Raw genomic sequence first — 18,073 nt, 5'->3', positions numbered from 1 at the left:
ATGTACATATAGGGAGTCATCTTTAAAAAAAAATTAACAGTTTAATCACGAATTGGAAAAAATAAAATCAGGCTTATGTGGCGTGACATAATGGACCCAGTATTCCCAGTATGAAGTACATTTCTCTAGTTTATCATTTTGATAAAGCTGTTATCTCCTGTGTTTTATAAATGTCCATTGTGATTTCCATCCATTTCTTCAAAGTTGGGCTCTCCTGTAATATCCATTTCCTGGTAATGCTCTTTTTACAAACCACTAGTAGGATATTCATGAAGTATTTCTCTTTTTTCAGCCAATCCTGAGGTGCGATGTGTGAAAAACAGAATGTTACTTTCAAGGGGTGATTTGAAAATATCCTGTAGAGCTTGGTGTATCTCTTTCCAATAGTCCTTTATGGCAGAGCAGTCCCAGAAAACATGCTAGTGGTTTGCCTTTAGATTCCCACAATTTGTCCAACAGGCAGGGGAGTTGTTATCATACTGAGACTTCTGAGAAGGTGGAATAAAACTTTCCCAGCCAAACTCTCCACTTGGGTGAGCTGCTACAAGTCCATTGATATCTCCTTTTTATTGTCCATTCTTCCTCAGATATAGTTATCCCTCCTTTCTTCTCCCATTTTGTTTTAATATATAAAGTTGAATATGATTTCTTATACAAGCATGAAACACTTCTATCAATAGTTTCTGAATTGTAAACTTTTGTAAACAGTTCAATTAAACATATGCTGGTCTTTGTTACATTTTTCACCTTCATATTAACAAAATGCCGCAACTGCAAATATCGATAGAAGTTTTGTTTTTTTAATAAATGTGTCAAATTTGTCACTGACAGTTTAGTTAGGTTTTGTCCTCTGTGTTTGTTTTTATTTCCTGTAAGCGCTCTTATTTTGGTTCGGTTTCCTGCTTGTCTCTCTGAGAGCTGTTTCCCCTCAGATGCGGCTGATTGGCACCTGGCCACACCTGGACTGTCAATCAGCCGGTTGCTATTTAGACCTGCTTTGCCCTCCAGTCAAGGCTAGAGTAGTGTTGTTGTACTGGAAACTAATTTACAAACACAACTTCATCACACACAATACTCCACTATGGAATTGTTCTTATATTAAAATGAGAAACAAATCCATCTTTGTACAGCAATGGTTTGAAAAAGGCATTTGGTCGCTTATGCACTTATTGAGTGAGAAAAGTATTTTATGAATTGAAGATTTCATTGACGACATCCTGCAAATAAAAATAATTACTAAAAATAAAATGCTTTTGTAAAAAACATTCTAAATACAGCATACCATCTTTTGTAATTATTTACTATTTCTTCAATAGTATATTAAAAAAAAATAGAACTTGAAAGTTTCCATTCTTCCAAAGGCAAAGGGGTTCATTTTGGAAAAAAAACAACCCCGGAATTGACCACTTAAAATCATTTTTAGGATATTGAATTGCAATTGAAGACAACACTTGTTCGTTCTGTGATAGGGAAACAAAATAAACTGTTTATTTTATGAATGTATGCAAAGTAAATCTATGTAGGATGATGTACAATATTGGCTTTTGCCTAAAAAGACAAACTTTGATTGATATTGATATTGTTTTGGGGATGTTAAAAAGAAAAACAACCATAAAAATGTTTAAAACACAATAATAGGAGTTTTTGTCTTATCCACAAATGTAAGTTTGTAAAAACAAAACCATCCTTCCACAAACAATTCAGCCATTTTCTCTCACTTTTTATTGCATAAAGGTCTGGGGACATACATTTAAAATAATCACAACACAATCATCATATTACAAAAGAGAGTAATTCCATCCATCCATTTTCTACCGCTTATTCCCTTTCGGGGCTGCGGGGGGCGCTGGCGCCTATCTCAGCTACAATCGGGCGGAAGGCGGGGTACACCCTGGACAAGTCGCCACCTCATCGCAGGGCCAACACAGATGGACAGACAACATTCACACTCACATTCACACACTAGGGACCATTTAGTGTTGCCAATCAACCTATCCCCAGGTGCATGTCTTTGGAGGTGGGAGGAAGCCGGAGTACCCGGAGGGAACCCACGCATTCACGGGGAGAACATGCAAACTCCACACAGAAAGATCCCAAGCCTGGATTTGAACCCAGGACTGCAGGAACTTGGTATTGTGAGGCAGACGCACTAACCCCTCTGCCACCGTGAAGCAGAGTAATAAAGATCATTAATAAAATGGATTATAGAGACCCAACAAATGATTCAAAAAGACACACATTTTAAAATTGTATAAAAGACAACTGTTTAAATGATGTATAAAGTAAATAATAATATGCTTCCTGAAGTGGTCCAGAAGATGTTTCAGATGTGAACCAGTACATATGTATATCATATAAAGGTGATAATCTATGGGATTATTAACAATTACAAATAAAAAAAAATGTAATTCTTCAATATTTCAAACGCCTATAAAAAACTATTATGAATAAGTTTAAAATTGTATTATGCATATATATACAAATAAAATGTTTTTTGTATGTAAAATATGTCTTGTACTGTTTACACTCACCTTTTCGGTCAAATTATTTTGTTCAATATTTAATAAAAGTACATTAATGCATGTACTTGATTGATGTTGTGCTGATGTTGTTAGAAAGTCAAAATGAAAGTCTGGACAGTTTATTTCAAATCCTGCAGTTTCATTTGCTGCTGCTGTTCTCACCAGCACACTTGTGTTTCTTACACTGCTACTTAGAAGACAATCTTTCACCACACACACTGCAACTCAACACTTTCTCTCCTGCGTGTCTTCTCATGTGTGCTACAAGGGTTGATCAGTCACAAAAGCTTCTGTTGCAGATTGAACAGGAATGTGATTTTTCACCAGTGTGTGTTCTAGTGTGTCTTTTCAAACACTGACTTTGTGTAAAACCTTTACCACAGGTTGAACAGGAAAAAGGTTTTTCGCCAGTGTGTGTTCTCATGTGTACTTTTACAGACTGTCGATTTAAAAAATCTTTACAACAAATTGAACAAGAAAAAGGTTTTTCTACACTGTGTATTTTCATGTGTTCTTTCAAACTCTGACTTTGTGTAAAACCTTTACCGCAGATTGAACAAGAAAAAGGTTTTTCTCCAATGTGTGTTCTCTTGTGTATTTTCAAACTCTGACTTTGTGTAAAACCTTTACCACAGGTTGAACAGGAAAAAGGTTTTTTGCCAGTGTGTGTTCTCATGTGTACTTTCAAATGTTCCTTCCTTGAAAAAGATAAGCTACAGATTGAACAAGAAAAAGGTTTTTCTCCAGTGTGCATTCTCATGTGTACTTTCAAATATTTACTTAGAACAAAACCTCTACTACAGATTGAACAGATAAAAGATTTTTCTCCAGTGTGCGTTGTCATGTGTACTTTCAAATTGTGACCATTTGTAAAACCTTTACCACAGACTGAACAGGAAAAATGTTTTTTGCCAGTGTGCGTTCTCATGTGTACTTTCAAATGTTGCTTCCTTGAAAAAGATAAGCCACAGATTGAACAAGAAAAAGGTTTTTCACCGGTGTGTGTTCTCATGTGTTCTTTCAATTTGTGAGTTTCGACAAAACCTTTACCACAGATTGAACAGATAAAAGGGTTTTCACCAGTGTGTAATATTGTGTGTTTTTTCAAACTCTGCTTTTCAACAAAACCTTTACCACAGATTGAACAGACATAAGGTTTTTCTCCAGTGTGTATTCTCATGTGTCTTTTCAGATTACGACGGTATTTAAAGGTTTTGTGACAGGTAGAACATGTGAAGTGAGTGTTGTCAGTGTGACATGTCTTATCATCTTTAGAGTCTTCATCATCAGTGTCAGGAGAGTGTGACGTTGTGTCCTCACTATCTGATAGTGGAGCTAAGAGCTTGTCTGCTTGTGATCCTCCACAGTGGTCTCCATCAGCTTCTGTTGTCATGTGTTGTGTTGAGCTGCTGCTTGGAGGCTCCCCCCCTCCCCTCTCCTCACTTTCACCTTTCACCTCATCATCTTCACTCTTCACAGGGACACCAGTCACTGGGAACTCCTCCAGTCCTTCAAGATGATCTCCCTCCGGACTGATGTTGTGTTCCTCCTCTTCCTCTTTAATGTGGGGCGTCAGTGAGTCTTCCTCTTCCTTTTTACAGGGAGGTGTCTGTGTCAAAGAGGAAAAGGAGACGCCAGAGGGTCCGTGGAGCCTGGTCTTCCTCTTCGATGGATCCTCCTTCACCATCCTGAAGCCACACTCCTGTTTTTCAGGCAGAACTTGTTCTTCACAGACATCTGCAGGACACAAAATGACAAACATGCTTGTGAAATGTCCAGATTCAGTCAGTAAGTTCACATGAACTTAAAAAAAACAAGATATTATATGAATTGGCCTGAAAACCAGCACACTGCTCTTCACAACATTATTAAGAGGAAAATAAGACAACTTTTTACGAGGGCTGGGCAATATGGCCTAAAATCTATATTGCAATAAATTCCCTTTAACCTGAGTGCAGCTGGGATAGGCTCTAGCGCCCTCTGGGATTTTGATGTCAGTTACTGATGTATAAACTTGGAGAAAAGATTAAGTAGTTTACAGTGTAAATCTGTATTCTGCATTGTTGTCGCTGTTATGACGCCATCTTGTGGTCGAGTTTGCTCACTGCGAGTGCTCTGGTTTGAAAGTGTATTTCCTTTTCCTTCGTGCCTTGAACCCGAAGTAAGGTTTCTTCATTGATCTCGCCAAGCAACGTTTGTAAGTGTAACCAGGATTTCCACTGGATGTGGAACGGTAGGGCCACGGCAACAGACTCGATCCGTTTTTTGTTTCAGAGTCAATCTGTCAGTTTCCACCGCCTGGCTTCTATAAAAGGTGAAAAAAGAACAATCCAAACACAAGCACAGACGAAGCAGAAACAGACTGCTTTTTCGTACTGTTAATCCTGCTAAAGTGATTTGGGATCCTGAAGTGAAACCCAAGGGTATTTTGGGAGGTCACATAAACATCCGAAGCCTAGTTCGCAGGTGTGATGAAATCAGATTATTACTGTCCGAGTCTAATCTTGATTTTCTATGCATAAGTGAAACGTGGCTGCATGATAACATTTTAACCAGCTTAATCAGTGTTCCGGGATATAAATGTTTTAGAAGGGACCGAACTGTGGGAAGGGGAGGGGGGGTACTGATATATGTCAAAGACTTACTTAATGCAAGGGAAATTTCCCTGACTGCTGATATATCTACTGAATGTTTATGTATCAATGTCACACTATCACAAAACATGCAATTCAATGTATTGGTGGTATACAGCCCTCCATCTGCGTGCGCTGCAATGCTATGCGAAGACTTAGATGTACTGTTTGAGAATTTTAAGAATAACAGTGAAGTACCTGTCTTCGGAGGATTCAACTTAAACTGGCTAGACAAACACTGCAGAAAAAAAATAAAAGACCTCACATCCAAACATGACTTTAGTCAGAAGATAGAACCCCACATGTATCACTAAAAACACTCAGACACTAATTGAGTATCTTGAGTAATCTTCACAAACAAGCCTGACAGAATCATAAAATCTAGTTACCGGCTTGTTAGATGATAATCTGACATTAGCTGCAAGAAAACCCACGAAGAAACGTCTGACGAGGTTTAAAAGTCAAGATCAGAAAACTTTTAAACTTGAGATCCCTCACCAATCAACAACTGCATTTGAAAACGAATTAAAGGGTCTTACTTGAGACGAGCTCCAACAACATGACCAAGTACACGCCTGTTGTAATCAGCTAATGTCTACTATCGGACGCATTATTGATCAATATATTAGAAAGCGAAAAAATTATGATATCCGGAAATTAATGAAAATAAGAGATTATGCCTCAAAAACTTTTATCAAAACTCGTAGTGACAGATTCGAAAATATTTAAAGACTTACGTAATCAAGTAGTTAAACATCTCAGAATGTCCCAATCAAACTATTACATCCACATGATTTTAGAGGCCAAAGGAAATGGTAAAATGATCTGGAAACTACTACACAACCTATTAAACCCAGAGGGTAACACCACCCAAACCCAATATAAACTAAAGTAGGAGACAAAATCATTACTGATTGTACTCAAGTCTCAAATGAGTTCAAATAATTCTTTATAGAATCTGTCAAAAACCTTTCCTCGGGTTTTTCCTGTCTGACTAATGATGATCAAACAACAGACATACCTGATAAACAAGACAGCTCATTTCAGCTCAAGGAGGTTAGTCAGACAACTGTCTTAAATGCCATACATGACCTAAACACCACATACTCAAAGGATATTTATAACCTAGACACAGCTTTTTTTTTTTAAAAATAGCAGCATCCTTATACAGCCTCTTACCCGTCTTATTACTATTTCCATTAAAACTGGGCAATTCCCAGATGGATGGAAAACTGCACAGGTAATACCACTTTTAAAATCTGGTGATGCTGGATTGACATCTAACTATAGACCCATCAGCCTTCTTCCAGTTTCATCTAAAGTCCTGGAGAAGATTGTTTCGGAACAACTAATGCACCACCTTGAGACAAATCACTATTTGAATCCCTTGCAATTCGGACTCAGACGTAACCATTCTACAGAATCTGACACTTGTTTTTTAACTGAAAAGATCAAACATTCCCTTGACAAAGGACAGAATTTTCAGACTTAAAAAAAGCATTTGATACAGTCAATCATAACATTTTAACTTCAAAACTAACTACTGTAAATTCAACTAATTCAAACAGTCATTGTCCTGGCTTGAGTCATATCTAAAGGGCCGTGAACAATGTGTCACCATTAATAATGTGAGATCTTCCTTCCGCAAAATTGAAACAGGGATACCTCAGGGTAGTGTCTTGGGACCGATACTATTTAGTCTATACATCAATGACCTACCAGATGTATGCACAGATATAGATTTACAGATGTATGCGGATGACACAGTCATATATACATCTGGTAAGACCTGTACTCTAGTTGCTGAAAAGCTAAAAGCTAAATTAGACAAAATAGCATCTTGGCTGGCATCATCCTGTTTAACCCTAAACACTAAAAAGACTAACTGTCTGCTTCTCCATAAAAAAGCAACCTCAAAAAAACCTGAATATAAAAATTAATGATGAGGTAGGTCATTGAACAAGTACCTGAAGTCAAATATTTGGGCATAATCATAGACTATCAGCTGAATTTTAAAAGTCACATTAAGAAAATGTGTAAAACCCTGAAGGCCAACCTAGGCTGTTTTAAGATTATAAGAAACTGCTTAACTCTCAGCTGTGCTTTTACTTTTATGAATTCAATGATTCTTTCACACATATATTATAGCTTAACTACATGGTCCCAGTCAGCAGTCAAGACCATTGAGTGTCTTTATTACCGGGCCTTGAAAGTCCTAGACAAGAGAATACGATATCATCATTGCCAAATTTTAACCACATTTTAATATTTCCATTAAAACTGGGCAATTCCCAGATGGATGAAAACCTTGCCAAATTTTAACCAAATACAATATTTTAAGTTTTACCAATTGTATTTTGTTACATACAGTCAAACTGGTTTTTAAATGTTTGGATAACTCTGCTCCCCAATTGCTCTGCAAGGCCATTACAAGACTGCAAAGTGGTACCAGATCTACCACCAGAGCAATGTCAAAAGGCAACTGTTGTGTTCCATTCCGTAGAACATCTTTTGCCCAGACTGCCTTTTCAATAAAAAGACCACAACTATGGAACTCTTTACCTGACACTTTGAAAAGTATAACTGCACTTGTCACTTTCAAAAAACAAACAAAATTATGGCTAGTTGAGCAGCAATCGTGTTCCCATGTTTAGTTTTTTCTATTTTTTACTAATTGGTTTTTATCTAGCCTGCACTTTGTGTTGTTATTATTATCATTGGCTTTTATCTAGTTTGCACTTTGTATTATTTCTATTATCATTATTATCGACTCATTTTTGTCTTATTTTCATTTTCTTGTTTTAATGATGTTGGATCCGTGTTGTTGTTGTTGTTGTTGTTGGGGACAAGTGTTGTAAATTAGCTTTGGCTACAAACACTGTGATGCATACATTGGATAACTGTTTCAGATGTCTAGGTTTTTTGGATCCGTCCCTATTTCAAATAAACCTTAATATATAATATATGTGAGTGGAATGTGTTGATGTTGGAATGGTTTGAATAGGTTAAAAAATGTGGGGATGGTGCAACTTGGACAAATGTCACTCAGGTGGGTGTACGCATGTGTGGAAGGTACGTAGACACAGAAAACTCCCCCACAAGCATGTTTGTGTGAGAGGTATTAAAACGGAGGTATTAAAACATTAGTCAGTCAATCAAACAAACGGTCAATGAACTTTGCAGTCATGGATACACTGTGTGTTTATTTTCTCCGGTTGCGGCTCTCAAACTGCATACAAAAGGTCTTCTTTTGTTCGTTTGGTCTGAAAGCGTAAAAAAGCGCTGCCTCAATAGGACAAAAATAAAGCGGGTCTGGGGGCCCAAACGTTGCCATTCTTGTGTGAGTGTAGGCGTGTAGTCCTTATGTGACATCATCATGTCATGTTCATGAGGAAGCTGAGCTTGTTTCATACACGACTCCCCTCAGCCGTCTCCACTCCAACACATATGAGCAGCTAACTTGGCTAACATTAGCAGGTGACCTACGAGAAAATTCTCACAAGACCGCAACTCTTCTTCTCTGACCTTCCCAAAGTAATAATCCAGTCAATAATCACTGAACTCAACAAAAAAATAAGGCATATTATTTCAACAATGACTTCCGGTGTCACAGAACTGGCTAATAAAACAAAATCTGCTTTTCATTGCACAATATCAGAGTAATTGACATCAATGTAAGAGCAATGTTGTCATTCTAAGGAGAAGCAACATTTGTCAGGGAAAATAATGCCTTGCCGGTAAGGTCTATTCAGGTGTACTGGAGAGGACCCTAGGCCAGATAGTCGGACCTCGGATTCAGGAGGAACAGTGTGGTTTTAGTCCTGGTCATGGAACTGTGGACCAGCTTTATACTCTGGGCAGGGTCCTTGAGGGTGCAAGGGAGTTTGCCCAACCAGTCTGTGTTTTGTGGGCTTGGAGAAGGCATTCGACCGTGTCCCTCGGGAAGTCCTGTGGGGAGTGCTCAGAGAGTCTGATTGTGGCGGTCCGCTACCACTACGATCAGTGTCAGAGCTTGGTCCGCATTGCCGGCAGCAAGTCGGACCCGTTTCCAGTGAGGGTTGGACTCCGCCAAGGCTGCCCTTTGTTACCAATTCTGTTCGTAACTTTTATGGATAGAATTTGTAGGCGCAGTCAGGGCGTTGAGGGGATCTGGTTTGGTGGCAGCAGGATTAGGTCTCTGCTTTTTGCAGATGATGTGGTCCTGATGTCTTCATCTGGCCAAGATCTTCAGCTCTCACTGGATCGGTTTGCAGCAGAGTGTGAAGCGACTGGGATGGGAATCAGCACCTCTAAGTCCAAGTCCATGGTTCTCGTCCGGAAAAGGGTGGAGTGCCATCTCTGGGTTGGGGAGGAGATCTTCCCCCAAGTGGAGGAGTTCAAGTACCTAGGAGACTTGTCCACGAGTGAGGGAAGAGTGCATCGTGAGATCGACAGGCGGATCGGTGCGGCGTTTTCAGTAATGCGGACGCTGTATCGATCCGTTGTGATGAAGAAGGAGCTGAGCCGGAAGGCAAAACTCTACCTACGGTCCATCCTCACTTATGGTCATGAGCTTTGGGTTATGACCGAAAAGACAAGATCACGGGTACAAGCGGCCCAAATTAGCTTCTTTCGCCGGGTGCCGGGGCTCTCCCTTAGAGATAGGGCGAGAAGCTCTGTCACCTAGGAGGGACGGGGTGGCGCAGTGGGGAGAGTGGCCGTGCGCAACCCAAGGTCCCTGGTTCAATCCCCACATAGTACCAACCTCGTCACGTCCGTTGTGTCCCGAGCAAGACACTTCACCCTTGCTCCTGATGGGTGCTGGTTATCGTCTTGCATGGCAGCTCCCTCCATCAGTGTGTGAATGTGTGTGTGAATGTGTAAATGTGGAAGTAGTGTCAAAGCGCTTTGAGTACCTTGAAGGTAGAAAAGCGCTATACAAGTACAACCCATCTATCATTTATAACTCAAAGTAAAGCCGCTGCTCCTCCACATGGAGAGGAGCCAGATGAGGTGGTTTGGCCATCTGGTCAGGATGCCACCCAAACGCCTCACTCGGTAGGATGTCACGAGGAAGACCCAGGACACTTTGGAAAGACTATGTCTCCCGGCTGGCCTGGGAATGCCTCCGGATCCCCCGGAAGGAGTTGGATGAAGTGGCTGGGAAGAGGGAAGTCTGGGCTTCACTGCTTAGGTTGCTGCCCCCGGAAAATAATGTGTTCTGGACCACTCATTCATCCTTTAAACACGCTGTCATTCAAAATAGCGACTAAACTACGAAGCTAAAGCTAGCAGGGAAAATCCATAAACGCACAACACATCTCATCTGCTTGTGTTGTTGTGAACGACATCATCAATGTTGGAATAATGTACAAACAGGACAGTACTCGCAACTGTCGCCTCCACACATCGTTTTGAGAACAGCAACACACTTCCCCCTTCACAATAATAGGTCTGACTGCGCTAACAAAATAAAGTGTTTAAAAAAAAAAGCACCTTAAACAAGCGTAATGAACTTATTGATGCATTTACACAATTATTATGCTTTGACCCAAAGTACGGGTCTAAATTGTCCAAAGATTTATTGCACAAAAAAAATGTGAGCGATTCTGCATTTAATAAACAAACTGGAAAGAAAATAGCATTTGCCTTGGTGCCCTAAAATATGAACCCTCCTTTTACGCAACACTTGTCTTGACCTTAAAAAGTAAAAATTTGAGCCCTGTCTATAATGTCCCATCCATCCATCAATGTTCTACCACTTGTCCCTTTTGGACTCACAGGTGGGCGGAAGGCGGGGTACACGCTGGAAAATTCCATAAAACCTTTACACTATTTATTTAAAATGTGTCCTAATTAAAATGTATCCTCCAGTTTGTGGCTATTAAAAGACATATTTCAAGAGGATATGCATTTTTAGAGCATGTTCTAAAGAGATAGCATTTAAAAAAATGACTTCTGGCTATATTATATTGATCAACTAATTCTTATTAGTGAGCGGAATAGAGGCGCTCTCATTGACTCCATTGTGAGAATTAGGATAGTCAAGATTGTGCTAATGTTTGTTTAGGACTTAGAATGCATACAATATAAAAACATGTTATTGTCTTACATATGGATTGTGAATGATAGGAGAAAAAAAAAATCAGATCCCCTTTGATAATTGTTCTACATCCTGCGAACGGGCTGATGCTGTGGTGAAAGTGAGAAAATAAATGCATGTCGGGAAAATGCAAATTTCAGCAAAAATAGCTGGCAAACGTTTTAAAACCTGCTTAGAGATTGTTGGTGGTAAACCCAGAGAGGCATGTGTGTGTTGTAAAATGATGGTAGAATTAGCTTTATTATTTGGGTTTAGGGGCCATGTTATGGAGCTCGTCCACAGCCCAACTCTGACTTGTTCCACCACTGACAGTTTGTAGTACAAATGGACTGGGATATGTAACTCATCTTTAGTAGTTACATTCCACAGAACACCGACAACCACGTGGTTGCAAGACCACGTTGCAAGTAGCAGACGGAATGCATCATCCTCACAAGACAACACAACTTCTTATACACAATATATTAAGCATAGTGTTATTCATCAAATATAAAGTTAGTGAAGATGTAAGAGTAAGAAGTCAACAAACCCGTTCTGTGTAACACAACTTGATGTTTCTTGAAAACAGCGTCCAGTAGTTGATGTTGTCGCTCCTTCTCCTCTTTTGTTGGACAAAGTTCCTCCTCATACTTTGCTATCCTTCTGTGGCACATTTTCACACAATCACAACACTTTACTCTCACACTTGATCTCTACTTAGCGATGTGTTGATAACTTCTGTGTCTTCTGTTAGCAGCTAACAAGCTAAGCTAACTAGCGAGCTAAGCTAACTAACAAGCAAAGATAGCACGAGAAGCGGCACAGTGCTTCTAGCGCATCGAGACCACTTTATCCTTAAATAATGAATCAAATATGTATTTTATGCGCCGTAAATATTATAAACTGGATAACAAATAATAAGACTGACTTATTAGCGTCCTGCTCACTTGGCACACTTGACGTTACAAGGCAGTACTGCTCTCTTCTGCTGCTTTCCGTTTTCCCCGGAAGCTGGGAATGACGTCACAGCTGAGCGGTGGAAGAGGTAGCTCTATATAAGATATTGCCTGCTGTCACTGTTACCATGCTTTTATAACCTGTAATATTTGTTTGAAATACAATGTGATATAAACGAGTGTCTTGTTTTTCAAAAATAAATTCAAAGTATATCAAACAAAGCTTTAATGTTGGGGTTCAGTGGCGCCCCCCTGCGACATTCATTGCAATGACAAGAGTGAAAGTGCTAGAAATTGTAGCGATATTACTGCCAGATTCCACATGTTTTTATTGTTGTTCCCTTTTTCTCCAAGATAATATATTTTCCTACAAAACATTAATAAAACATTCAAATATCACAGAACGTGATTTCGCACGAACTCTGACATAAAACAAATTGTAAATGCAGGAAGTGACGTAATCTTCGAGCATGCGTGGACCGATCGTGTCGTGAATTTATATCAATTTTTAAAAAGTGTGAAATATTTGCTCTCATACACAAAAGTGTCTTTCTTAAAGTGAAATCCAAATTCTATCATTGTGTTAATGATTTGAATTTATTAATCCAATCTTGGAAGATTGTACAAAATAGAAAAAGCCCTTATTATATTTACTGAAATAGTTTAAGTTTATCATTTATTTATATATATTTTATTTTAATCTTATTCGAATGGTCTCTCATATTTACTTTTACTTTCTTTAACGGGTTTTGTTTGTAAGAGGATTGGATTTAATGTGATGGTTTTTTTTTATATTGCTGAGTAAAATATTGAAAAAACATTGACTCATATTGTATTGAAAGTACCTTAATGTGTCTAAACATTGTTTATGTATGTTTAATTGTTCAATAAGAAAATAAAATAAATACTCAGAAGTAGAACTGGTTAGCAAATAAACTCTTATGTTAACATAAGACATGTTGAATTCATATTACATGACATTATACAAATATGTATATTAAATATAATTTGAATAGTTGGCAAGTAAACAAAATGCATTTGCCATACCTAATTGTATTATATCAATTATAACTCAACCCCACACTTTATAACATGTATTCACACTTTGTTGTGTGAAAATATTTTACACAAACTTACATTCAATTATAGTAATCATTATAATATAATAAGATATATAACAATGTGTGTTCTGGATCTAAATTAATGCATGGAAAATAAATAGATAAACAATTAATCTTTTTTACCTGGAAACTTATCTCCTTAAGTGTGCAAATAAAGTCTTACGTATTACTTGTATTACATTTGAATAGAACCTTATTGAGCATATTAACAAGATTCTGTTAGAAAATGTGCTGAGTATGAAAAAAGTCATTTTGAATATGCGTACAGGATGTAGAATGACGATGATCTCGACCCACTATAAATAAACAAATCAGGAAGATTGGAGCATGTGGAAGGAAGTTATGACTGTTATAATTTTCCACCACAAGGGGGCGATGTTGGTGTCGATATCAATGACTGGATGATCAGACCCCGACCTAAAGGCCTACTGAAAGCCACTACTAGCCACCACGCAGTCTGATAGTTTATATATCAATGATGAAATATTAACATTGCAACACATGCCAATACGGCCGCTTTAGTTTACTAAATTGCAATTTAAAATTTCCCGGGAGTTTTTTCCTGAAAACGCCACGTAATGATGACGTGTACGCTTGACGTCACAGGCTGTTAGGAAATATGAGCGCTGCAAACACACACACACACACACACACACACACACACACACACACACACACACACACACACACACACACACACACACACAGCTAAAAGTCGTCTGCTTTAACGGCATAATTACACAATATTTTGGAGATCTGTGTTGCTGAATCTTTTGCAATTTGTTCAATTAATATTGGTGAAGTCAAAGTAGAAAAATGGAGTTGGGAAACTTTAGCCTTTAGCCACACAAACACACGGTGATTCCTTGTTTAAAATTCACAGAGGTGAAACTTTACTATGGATCACAGCGAACATGGATCCCGACCCAATGTCAACCAGCAGGTTTCGGTGAGAAAATTGTGGTAAAAAGTCTCTTCTTAGGTCAGCTTGTGCCGCCCATAAAGCAGCCGTCGACTTCCCTGAGACACTGGCGTCCACACACCCGTGAACACACACATCTGACTATCAGGTACTGTTAGACTCACTAAAACACTAGCAACACAATAGAAAGATAAGGGATTTCCCAGAATTGTCTAATCTGTCCCAATGCAATCGCGTTTTTTTTTTTAAACTTTTTTTTTTTTTTTTTTCTTGTCCGTCGCTATCGATATCCTCAAACACAAACCTTGCTCCTCTCTGAGCTGCTACCTTACCGTGGTAGAGGAGTTTGCGTGTCCCAATGATCCTAGGAGCTATGTTGTCTGGGGGTTTTCATGCCCCCTGGTAGGGTCTCCCAAGACAAACAGGTCCTAGGTGAGTGATCAGACAAAGAGCAGCTCAAAGACTTCTATGGAATTACAACAAAATGAACTCAGATTTCCCTCGCCCGGACGCGGGCCACCGGGGCCCCGCTCTGGAGCCAGGCTCGGAGTTGGGGCACGATTGCGAGCGTCTGGTGGCTGGGCCTCTCCCCATGGGGCCCGGCCGGGCACAGCCCGAAGAGGCAACGTGGGTCATCCCTCCAATGGGCTCACCACTCATAGGAGGGGCCATAGAGGTCGGGTGCATTGTGAGCTGGGCGACAGCCGAAGGCAGGGCACTTGGCGGTCCGATCCTCGGCTACAGAAGCTAGCTCTTGGGACGTGGAATGTCACCTCACTGGGGGGGAAAGAGCCTGAGCTAGTCCGCGAGGTAGAGAAGTTCCGGCTGGACATAGTCGGACTCACCTCGACGCACAGCAAGGGCTCTGGAACCAGTTCTCTCGAGAGGGACTGGACCCTCTTCCACTCTGACGTTGCCGGCAGTGAGAGGCGACGGGCTGGGGTGGCAATTCTCGTTGCCCCCCGGTTCAAAGCCTGCACGTTTGAGTTCAACCCGGTGGACGAAAGGGTAGCCTCCCTCCGCCTTCGGGTGGGGGGACGGGTCCTGACTGTTTGTGCTTACGCACCAAACGGCAGTTCAGAGTACCCACCCTTTTTGGGAGCACTCGAGGGAGTACTGGAAAGTGCTCCCCCGGGTGATTCCCTTGTCCTACTGGGGGACTTCAACGCTCACGTTGGCAACGACAGTGAAACCTGGAGAGGCGTAATCGGGAAGAATGGTCACCCGGATCTGACCCGAGTGGTGTTTTGTTATTGGACTTTTGTGCTCGTCACGGATTGTCCATAACAAACACCATGTTCAAACATAAGGGTGTCCATATGTGCACTTGGCACCAGGACACCCTAGGCCGCAGTTCCATGATCGACTTTGTAGTTGTGTCATCGGATTTGCGGCCTCATGTTTTGGACACTCGGGTGAAGAGAGGGGCGGAGCTTTCTACCGATCACCACCTGGTGGTGAGTTGGCTGCGATGGTGGGGGAGGATGCCGGACAGACCTGGCAGACCCAAGCGCATTGTGAGGGTCTGCTGGGAACGTCTGGCAGAGTCTCCTGTCAGAGAGAGTTTCAATTCACACCTCCGGGAGAACTTTGAACATGTCACGAGGGAGGTGCGGGACATTGAGTCCGAGTGGACCATGTTCCGAACCTCTATTGTCGAGGCGGCTGATTGGAGCTGTGGCCGCAAGGTTGTTGGTGCCTGTCGTGGCGGTAATCCCAGAACCCGTTGGTGGACACCAGCAGTGAGGGATGCTGTCAAGCTGAAGAAGGAGTCCTATCGGGTTCTTTTGGCTCATAGGACTCCGGAGGCAGTGGACAGGTACCGACGGGCTAAGCGGTGTGCAGCTTTAGCGGTCGAGGAGGCAAAAACTCGGACATGGGAAGAGTTCGGGGAAGCCATGTAAAACGACTTCCGGACGGCTTCGAAGCGATTCTGAACCACCATACGCCGCCTCAGTAAGGGGAAGCAGTGCACTGTCAACACCGTGTATGACTGCTGACTTCGACTGCGGATGTTGTGGATCGGTGGAGGGAATACTTCGAAGACCTCCTCAATCCCACCAACACGTCTTCCTTTGAGGAAGCGGTTCCTGGGGATTCTGTGGTGGGCTCTCGTATTTCTGGGGCTGAGGTCCCTGAGGTAGTTAAAAAGCTCCTCGGTGGCAAGGCCCCAGGGGTGGATGAGATCCGTCCGGAGTTCCTTAAGGCTCTGGATGCTGTGGGGCTGTCTTGGTTGACAAGACTCTGCAGCATCGCGTGGACATCGGGGGCGGTACCTCTGGATTGGCAGACCGGGGTGGTGGTCCCTCTCTTTAAGAAGGGGGACCGGAGGGTGTGTTCCAACTATCGTGGGATCACACTCCTCAGCCTTCCCGGTAAGGTTTATTCAGGTGTACTGGAGAGGAGGCTTCGCCGGATAGTCGAACCTCGGATTCAGGAGGAACAGTGTGGTTTTCGTCCTGGTCGTGGAACTGTGGACCAGCTCTATACTCTCGGAAGGGTTCTTGAGGGTGCATGGGAGTTTGCCCAACCAGTCTACATGTGCTTTGTGGACTTGGATAAGGCATTCGACCGTGTCCCTCGGGAAGTCCTGTGGGGAGTGCTCAGAGAGTATGGGGTATCGGAATGTCTTATTGTGGCAGTCCGCTCCCTGTATGATCAGTGTCAGAGCTTGGTCCGCATTGCTGGCAGTAAGTCGGACACGTTTCCAGTGAGGGCTGGACTCCGTCACCGATTCTGTTCATAACTTTTATGGACAGAATTTCTAGGCGCAGTCAAGGCGTTGAGGGGTTCCGGTTTGGTGGCCACGGGATTAGGTCTTTGCTTTTTGCAGATGATGTGGTCCTGATGGCTCCATCTGACCGGGATCTTCAGCTCTCACTGGATCGGTTCGCAGCCGAGTGTGAAGCGACCGGAATGAGAATCAGCACCTCCAAGTCCGAGTCCATGGTTCTCGCCCGGAAAAGGGTGGAGTGCCATCTCCGGGTTGGGGAGGAGACCCTGCCCCAAGTGGAGGAGTTCAAATACCTAGGAGTCTTGTTCACGAGTGAGGGAAGAGTGGATCGTGAGATCGACAGGCGGATCGGTGCGGCGTCTTCAGTAATGCGGACGTTGTACCGGTCCGTTGTGGTGAAGAAGGAGCTGAGCCGGAAGGTAAAGCTCTCAATTTACCGGTCGATCTACGTTCCCATCCTCACCTATGGTCATGAGCTTTGGGTCATGACCGAAAGGATAAGATCACGGGTACAAGCGGCCGAAATGAGTTTCCTCCGCCGTGTGGCGGGGCTCTCCCTTAGAGATAGGGTGAGAAGCTCTGTCATCCGGGAGGAGCTCAAAGTAAAGCCGCTGCTCCTCCACATCGAGGGGAGCCAGATGAGGTGGTTCGGGCATCTGGTCAGGATGCCACCCGAACGCCTCCCTAGGGATGTGTTTAGGGCACGTCCAGCTGGTAGGATGCCACGGGGAAGACCCAGGACACGTTGGGAAGACTATGTCTCCCGGCTGGCCTGGGAACGCCTCGGGATCCCCCGGGAAGAGCTAGACGAAGTGGCTGGGGATAGGGAAATCTGGGCTTCCCTGCTTAGGCTGCTGCCCCCGCGACCCGACCTCGGATAAACGGAAGATGATGGATGGATGGATGGATGGTTCCTAATTATGTTGTCCATGAGGACCGTGAAGATTCTGGACTAACGGCACAACTATTTGTAGTTTTAATTCCAGCTGACTGACATAACTATGATACATTTTCACACTGAGTTCAGCTGCCGCTGCTACACATTACAATCAGCTTTGAATGATGACAAATAAGGAAGCAACTACGCGCAAAAGTTTGATGTGTGTGTTATTGAGAAGAAGATG

The 18,073-nt window shown here is 42.1% G+C and overlaps 1 protein-coding gene across 1 annotated transcript; it reads right to left on the bottom strand.

Annotated features, from left to right (window-relative positions):
• Positions 1-256: 256 nt before the first annotated feature.
• On the bottom strand, positions 257-12,216 carry LOC133546187 (gastrula zinc finger protein XlCGF57.1-like). Its single transcript, XM_061892077.1, has 2 exons — positions 11,767-12,216; positions 257-4,259 (listed from the first exon to the last, which is right to left on the bottom strand). Exons 1-2 carry the CDS (start codon positions 11,888-11,890, stop codon positions 2,797-2,799), a joined length of 1,587 nt encoding a protein of 528 aa, XP_061748061.1. The 5' UTR covers positions 11,891-12,216; the 3' UTR covers positions 257-2,796.
• Between the last annotated feature and the right edge of the window lie 5,857 nt (positions 12,217-18,073).

Source organism: Nerophis ophidion, linkage group LG29 (assembly GCF_033978795.1).
Source record: "Nerophis ophidion isolate RoL-2023_Sa linkage group LG29, RoL_Noph_v1.0, whole genome shotgun sequence".
Taxonomy (NCBI): Eukaryota; Metazoa; Chordata; class Actinopteri; order Syngnathiformes; family Syngnathidae; genus Nerophis; species Nerophis ophidion.
The sequence above is the reverse complement of the archived record's forward strand: the minus strand, read 5'-3'. Positions and strand labels throughout refer to the sequence as shown.

Bases quoted from the DNA above. Each gene is read 5' to 3' on its own strand.
- LOC133546187 (XM_061892077.1), bottom strand. From the start codon at position 11,890: ATGTGCCACAGAAGGATAGCAAAGTATGAGGAGGAACTTTGTCCAACA. The intron at 4,260-11,766 runs GTTTGTTGACTT...TGTGTCCTGCAG, and splicing joins AGTTGTGTTACACAGAACGG to ATGTCTGTGAAGAACAAGTT.